The following is a 7,615-nucleotide window of genomic DNA, read 5'->3' on the forward strand; positions in this document are numbered from 1 at the left end:
AAGGTCCCTTCCGACCCAACTTCTATGATTCTATGATTCTATGAAACAGACTTGCACTCTTGAGGTGAAGAATATGGTTTTTGGGGTAGCCATGCAAAGGGTTGCTCACATTAGAGGCAGAATAGGCTGTGAGTTAGAACGTCTTCCAATCCTGGGAAAATTTCACAGTTTTGCTAACCAATGCATTCAAAAGAGCAGTGGAGATTCTAAAAATGAATTAAATAGTTTTATAAACCAATGTTTCTTACTGGTCCCTGACTCTTTACTTTACAGAGGTGTCATGCTGCCTACTTTCTATCCATATCAACCAGACACAGAAAGCTTGTTTTTAGATGAAAACCAAGACACTGGATAATCTCCCAGTTTCAGGTGATAGGTTACAGAAGGTGAAAGAGGCCTGAAGGATTAAGTGAGGGGAAAGAAGGAAGAGACTTGATTAGGTTAGAAGTGGCATGCAGGGAAAATGTGCCAGAGTCCGTGAGAGAACAAAGGCTCCCATGGCCAGCAACTATCCCCAAGCCTTAGTGGTTGGGTTTATTCCTAAAACCTTCCGCACGGGCCAGCCTTAGTGGTTGGGTTTATTCCTAAAACCTTCCACAGGGCCCTGTGTACCTCCTTGTTCCTCAGCGTGTAGATCAGAGGGTTCAGCATGGGGGTGACCAATGTGTAGAAGAGGGAGATAATCTTTACCTCACTCCTGGACTGGGGCTGCAGGTAGACATAGATGGCTGTGCCAAAAAAAAGTGACACCACAGCTAGGTGGGAGGCACAGGTGTTGAAAGTCTTGCGCCTGCCCTCAGCTGAGCGTATCCTCAGTACAGCAACACCAATGTAGCTGTAGGAGACCAGGATGAGGCTCACTGGCACCACCAAGACAAGCACACTTATTAAGAAGAGCTCAGTTTCCATGAAGGAGGTGTCAACACAGGCCAACTTGATTAGAGCTGGTTGATCACAGAAAAAATGGTCAATATGGTTCTGTCCACACAGAGGCAGCTGCATAGTCATCATTGTCTGTGCCAGGGAAATGGCCAAACCACTGAGCCAGGAGCCCATAGCCATGAGCAGGCAGAGGGGGTGGCTCATGATGGTCATGTAGCGCAGGGGGTGGCAGACGGCTGCATAGCGGTCATAAGCCATGACTGCCAACAGCATGCACTCACTGATTCCCAGGGCAAGAGCAATGAAGAGCTGCACCATGCAGCCAGCCCAAGAGATGGACTTGCGGGCGCTAAGCAAAGTTACCAGCAGTAGGAGACTTAGGCAACTGCTGTAGCAAAGGTCCAGGAAGGAGAGGTTGCTGAGGAAGAAGTACATGGGTGTGTGGAGACAGGGGTCCAGCCGGGAGACGACAATGATGGTGACATTCCCAAGCAGTGTCAAAATGTAGCAGATTAAGATGAACACAAACAGCAGAAGCTCCAACCACGGTTGATCCGACACCCCCAGCAGGATGAATTCATCCACAGCACTCTGGTTTCCCTCATCCCATGCTGCTTTGCCATAGGTCACCTATAGGAACAGAGAAAGTAAGGTGAGTAATACCTTGCAGACAGGAGTTTGGTGATAACCAGAGATCCTGTTTTCTCTTATTTAAAAAAATCCCCATATTTTGGTTTTAAAAAATTACCTTAAATTCACTTTTTTCCATGATTTAACTGAACACCACTAATATATAGTTATTTATAGTGGTGTTTCATTTAAATCACAGAAAAATGTGAATTTGGGATTTTTTTTTTAATAACTCAGAGAAAACCAGGATCCCTGGTAATAACAGGTATGTGAGTCTGACTGGGGGTGGGTGTTTGGGATGTTGCAATTATGAATCAATTCACTGCCTATAGATTAGCCACAAAGTGAATAAATGGATCTGGGAAAGGCTGAAAGGTTGGGTTGTGAGTAGGACTGTGCGAAATTTTGCCAGCAGTTTTGTTTTGATGCTGTTTTGACTCATTTCAAGCTCGAAACAGTGAAATCGAGATGAAACATGGAGCTTTGAAACAGCCTCAAAACCAAATGAGGCAAGTCGAAACGTTTTGAAATGTTGTTAACATTTTGAGTTTCGAAGCTCAAGCTGGGTTTGCCTGCAGGGAAACAGAAACTATAGTGGCGGGGAGGGGGGAGGAGGAGGAGTGCTCTCAGTATTGACCGAAGCTGGCCAGTGACTGTGATCCTTCCCTGAGGTCCCTTCCTATCCCAGTGCTCTGGGGGGAGGGATGGAAAAACTGCATAAAAGACAGCATTGTTTGAACTGTCCAGTTTTCTGCCTTGGTGTCAGTTGAGTGAGGGCGCACCTTAACATGCACAGAGTGTCACCCACCCATGTCACAAGTTTTGCCTGTCACCAGCCAGAGGTGCAGGGCCCCAGAACCCAGACTCCCCCTGCACCGATCTCCTTGACAGCTTCGTGGCCTCAGCAGGGGCTAGCAAGCCTGCAGCTTTCACCCGGCTGCGCCTTAACACATGCAGTGTCACACATGTCATGAGTTTTGCTTGTCCACAGCTTGAGGTGCAGTTTCCGCAAAACCCCTGCACTTATCACCTTGAAACTTGTCAGGCTTCATGCCCTCAGAAGGAGCTGCAAGTTTCATCTAAATCAGATGAGAAATGACAAAGTTTTAGGCTGTTTTGAGCTTCCCCATTATAGCCTATGGGCGAAACGTCGAAACAGCATTGAAACAGCAAAGCTGTTTCGACAAAACGAAAAGGAACAACGGTTTTGAATCGAAACAAAATTTGAAACGAAATGCCATTCCATCGAAATGTAGAAACGCAAGTCGAAATGGAACAGTGCTGTTTTGCACAGCCCTAGTTGTGAGCACTTGTAGCACTGGAGGAATAACTGTAAATTGGGAACAGATATTAAGAAATCTGTATGAGAATTAAACCTATTTTTTTGTAAAGGATAGGCATTGTCTAGGAAAGACCTGGTGGCAGATTAATATCAGTGCACATTCATAACATAGATCCTATTTTACTCTCAAAATGTGCCTTTTCCAATATAGAGCATGCCTACTTGATGACCAAAATGAGATTCTACAAAAACAGAGGCACATTCATTCTAATATAATTGGGTCTACAATATGGCTTTCACTGGTATAAAAAATTAAATAAAAACAGCAAAGTCACATATCACATTACTACATTGCTTAACATTTCCAGTGGGGCCCGCACTTTAATTTTTGGGCATATTCAAAAATGCAAAAGAACAACACAAATTCATGAAGATTGTGGAGCTGAGGGCTATGGGATTTGCAAATGTAAGGCAAGTGAATTTGGGAAAAGCTAGGCACACGAACTGAGGACAAACTTAGTGATATGTGGGATCCATTATAGGGATATTGATTTGGCACGTACATGTTCCAGTTCATGTGGCAGAGATGAGATTCTGTGGCACAGTGACACTGGGCAATGCATGAAATGCTGAATTTTGAATACAGGTGGCAGAATGGGATCCCAAATGGCACTGATGGGATCAAAAACAAGCATTGCAGGTGTATAATTATATATTATACGATAATTATTATATAATATATAAATATTGCAATTAATCAAGTGTATATGTATATATAATTATATATTATATAATTATATATTGCAATTATGCAGGTGTATAATGGTGCTGTAACTACTCCACAACTCAGTAGGCATGGGGCATGGGGAACATAGGGTGTTAATTTTTCAGAGGCCACTTACCTATAAGATTATGGATATAGAATGGGCTGAGGCAAAATCATAGAAAAGTGGGCGGGGAGCCGACCTCATGAGGTGATATCTAGTCAATCGGCTGCTCACGGTAGGATCATCCTTGACTAAAGCATCCCATCCTAGCCCAGACAATTCCCCGCAGTTCAAGATTTTTACTTTTCCTCCCTCCTCACCTTCTTTCTCACTCCCCTTTTCCCCATTCTGTCTGACAGCACTGCTAACTCTATCTCTGCTATCCAAAGAAGCTAAGAGAAGGAGGGAAGAAGAAGAAAAGGCTAAGCGACAAAATAGGTTGCTAAAAAGATAAACTGAGTGTTGTCCAAATGCTGCATTACAATCCAAACCTTTGATAGTAGTTACTCAATGAATTTCCTGGATCACTGGTAAATTGTTTGGAAAAGCCATAGCACATAGGGGTAAAGGGGAAGTGATATCAGAGTAGTGACATGGAACAGTTCCAGATATGATACTGCTCTTTCAAACCAAAAAGTGTTCTTTCCTATTGCAGTTTGTCTGATTTTTCTTATTTAATGTCCTGATGTTGCAGGAACTGAGACATGAACTCTTTACGCAGACCTGCTGCAGACTCACTGTGAAGTCTTAGGCCAGACCCTTCTTGTCCCAGAATCTGACTCTATTACCCAGGTGCAACATGAGAATAGATTTTCTTTCTTTCTCCTTTATGCAGCCTTCCTCTTTCTATCAGGTTAGGCAGAGATGTGAGGGACGTATAACTCTCTCCATGTTTTCCTGTGCAGGACCTCACACAACGGAGTTATGATTTCACATGGAGCAGGGACTGTTTCATAATGCATGTTTGTACAGGGCTGGAAAATAGCTTAAGCTTCAAAGTACCACCCTGATCTTGATTCAGCTTAACTTCACCAAAGATCTGTCCCACAAACAGACTGTGGGGAAGAGAGGAAAATGTGAAGGAACAATAGGGAAGAAAAACTGGATAACATGCCAGCTTCAAGTCCTCCAACTAGGATTCATTCCCCCACCTGCACTAGTGTTAAGGCTCTGCAAAGCCACCCTATCAGAGCTGTGGGCTCTGAGTGCAGGGATCGGGATCACAGAATTGGTCCCATCCATGTGGTCCTGGCCAGTACCAGCACAGTCAGTAATGGCCTTTTCAGGAGACATCTCTGATCTAACTGCCCTTTTTCCACAACACACCCTTCATCAGGCTGTCAGTCTATCTCTCAGCCTCATTCTCACAATATTAACCCAAGTCAGGCAGCTTCTTGCTCCATTCATTCTGCTATTTCCCCTCTCCCCACCCCTCCTCTGTATCCTGCACACCATTTTGAATTCTTTCCTCGGTTATCCAGGCTCACCTTCATTTTCCTCTGGTTCCAATCAGCCCAATCTCTCCTACGCAGGCAGCTTCCAATAGCTCATAGTCTGCGGGCAGAGCCTGCACCCATAATCTCTGCTTCTCTGTTCTTGGATCCTTTCATCTTTGTAGGGCCCTGGGAAGAGTCATCCCCGTGGCTGAAAAGGCTCAGGGGCCTCAAAGGCAGGGGGACACTTGCTGTTCTGTACCCTTTATAATGGCACAACAGTCTGGGCTGTGGAAGATCCCATTGCTCTGCATATATTACTAGGGACCTGGTTTGTTGGAATAGAGGGGGATACAGTAGCTGTGAGCACTGGTCAGACAGGCAAAGGTAGGTTCAGACCACCGTGAAGGTCTCCAGACCCAGTACTAAGGTTTGGTTATGAATGTGGGACCTGAGACCATTCTGTGCATTGCAGCCGCCCCGGGATGTTCCAAATCTGTCTGAGCTGGAACAGCCTCCGAAGATCCCTCTGACTTTGATGATGGGAGCATTGGAAATGCCAGCCTGGACAGGACAAAGTGTGTGAGACAGAGATGGTTGGAAAGTGCCAGAAAGTAGGGACAGAAAGGTGCAAATAAAGATATAGGTGATGAGCCAGTGGATGTATGCCACCTCCAGAGGCAGAAAGAAAGGGATGGATGTTTTAGAGAGAGAAGGGGGAAGAGAGGAGAGTTTACAGAAAGAGAGGAAAAAAGAGATGTGATATGAATAAGAAGAGAGCAGAGATTGGGAATGGTGGATAGAGGGGAGGAAAAGGAGTGGAAGGAAGAGGGAAAGAAGTAAAGGAGGTGGCTGAATGGAAAGAAGAAGTCAGAAAAGTGTACGATAGAAAGATACAGAAGTCTCTTGACTAAGCTGATAATATATGTAGGAAGAGAGACAAATGAAGAGATAGGAAGACACAGAAGGTAGGGAGAGGGAAGGAAAAAAGCAGACTGTGGATAAGGAGACAAAGAAATGCAACAAGATGGAAAGTGCCAAGCAAAGACAGTGAAAAAGTTGTCCATAGGTCATCCATCCAAGAAGCTGCAGTCTATGGTGCACCTCAGTCCTAGTTTCTCTCTCTCCCAGAAAGAGACCAGCTCAGCATTGAAGCCTCCTCTCTCTAATGGTGGGAGTCTCCTTCCCACAAAGCCCATGATATTTCCCCCGCCCACCCCAACTCTACCAGCCCATGGTTGGTGGAGGGGGAAAGAGGTGGAGCTGTGTGTTCACTGAAGATTTAGCTTTGGCCTTGTGCTTCTGCAAGGGGTTAGGTGATATCTAGGGGCATTTATGGAGCCCTGGGGATGCTGCATCCCAGATGGATCAGGAAACTGCCAACAATGCCATCAGGTTGGGACACCACAGAGACAGCTTTGGAAAGTGACTTCTGACCCCCAGGCCTCTCCCACATCAGGCCTTTCCACTCTGCCTGGCATGTGGTCCCTGCTGCCACAAACTCCCCTTGGTCCCTGATCTTGTCCCCCAGTTCTCAAGCCTGATCTTGAGCTTGTAAAACCAGTCCAGGCCCTACAACCTATGGAGAGCCCAAGCAGTCCATTTCCCTTTAACTGGTGATGTGATGAATTGGGAAAGTTGTCCGACTGCTTCCCTATTCAGATCTAAGCACTGAAATCCATGCACTGAAATCCATGTCCAGCAGGGCTACCTGGAAGTGGGCATGTCGAATCAATTCTGGGACAAGGGTGTGGGACAGCAAATAGGGCTGAGAGCCCAGACTCCTGTACCCCCTAACGTGCAATTTAATTCTAATATAATAAGGGGTTTAATCTGTCTGTCTGTGTGTCTGTCTGTCCATAATAGTTTGGGGCAACTCTAAATGCACTGTGGGAAGGGCCGGCAGTGATTAGCTGCCAGGGCTCTGCCTCCTTAGGTAGGGAGGGAGCAGCCACTGCCTGAGGCAGGGAGGCAGAAGCCCCGCTGCTCTGCAGGAGGAGGTGGTGGCACAGGTGGAGGCAGGCAGGCAAGCAGGTATGTGGGAGGGTTGGAGCTGCCAACCCCGCCACTGTCTCAGGCAGAGAGAAGCTCTGCTGCTTTGTGGGAGGGGCGAGGGCCGTCGGGCTGTGGGGAGGGAGCCACTGCTGCTGCTGCTTCCTCAGGTGGAGGGATTCCCCTCTGTTTCACAGGAGGAGGTGGAGGTGGAGGAGGGCTGCGGGGAGGGAGCAGCTGCCCCAGAGGCTGGAGAAGGAGGCAGAAGCAGCGGGGGAGGGACTGTTTACATAGCTGGCCCTGAAGGGTGAGTGGTGGGGGGGAATGGAAACAGGCCCTGAAACACTCCATCCTTGATGATGGGCAATTGGCTAGTGATTTCATGAATTTCATGGACATAAGAACTTGAAGGGACCTCATGAGTTCACTGGGTCCAGCCTCCTGCCCAAGGGGCAGAATAGGGTCAGATCAGCCCAGCAAGATAAGCATCCAAGTGGTTCTTGAAGGTATCCAAAGTAGGTGCTTGCACTACTTCTGGGTGGAGTCTATTCCAGACTCTGGAGAACCCGACGGCAAAGAAGTTTTTCCTTATGTCCAGTCTAAAATGGTCTCCTAGCAGTTTGTGACCA

At 46.6% G+C, this 7,615-nt stretch overlaps 1 protein-coding gene across 1 annotated transcript; it reads right to left on the reverse strand.

Moving 5' to 3' along the window:
* Positions 1–540: 540 nt before the first annotated feature.
* On the reverse strand, positions 541–1,651 carry LOC102378577 (putative olfactory receptor 2B8). Its single transcript, XM_006037505.1, has 2 exons — positions 1,631–1,651; positions 541–1,512 (listed from the first exon to the last, which is right to left on the reverse strand). The coding sequence occupies exons 1-2, from the start codon at positions 1,649–1,651 to the stop codon at positions 541–543; spliced, it is 993 nt and encodes a 330-aa protein (XP_006037567.1).
* Between the last annotated feature and the right edge of the window lie 5,964 nt (positions 1,652–7,615).

This window comes from Alligator sinensis, unplaced genomic scaffold (assembly GCF_000455745.1).
Source record: "Alligator sinensis unplaced genomic scaffold, ASM45574v1 scaffold1039_1, whole genome shotgun sequence".
NCBI lineage: Eukaryota > Metazoa > Chordata > Crocodylia > Alligatoridae > Alligator > Alligator sinensis.

Bases quoted from the DNA above. Each gene is read 5' to 3' on its own strand.
- LOC102378577 (XM_006037505.1), bottom strand. From the start codon at position 1,651: ATGGAAAAAAGTGAATTTAAG. The intron at 1,513-1,630 runs GTAATTTTTTAA...CTGTTCCTATAG, and splicing joins TGGAAAAAAGTGAATTTAAG to GTGACCTATGGCAAAGCAGC.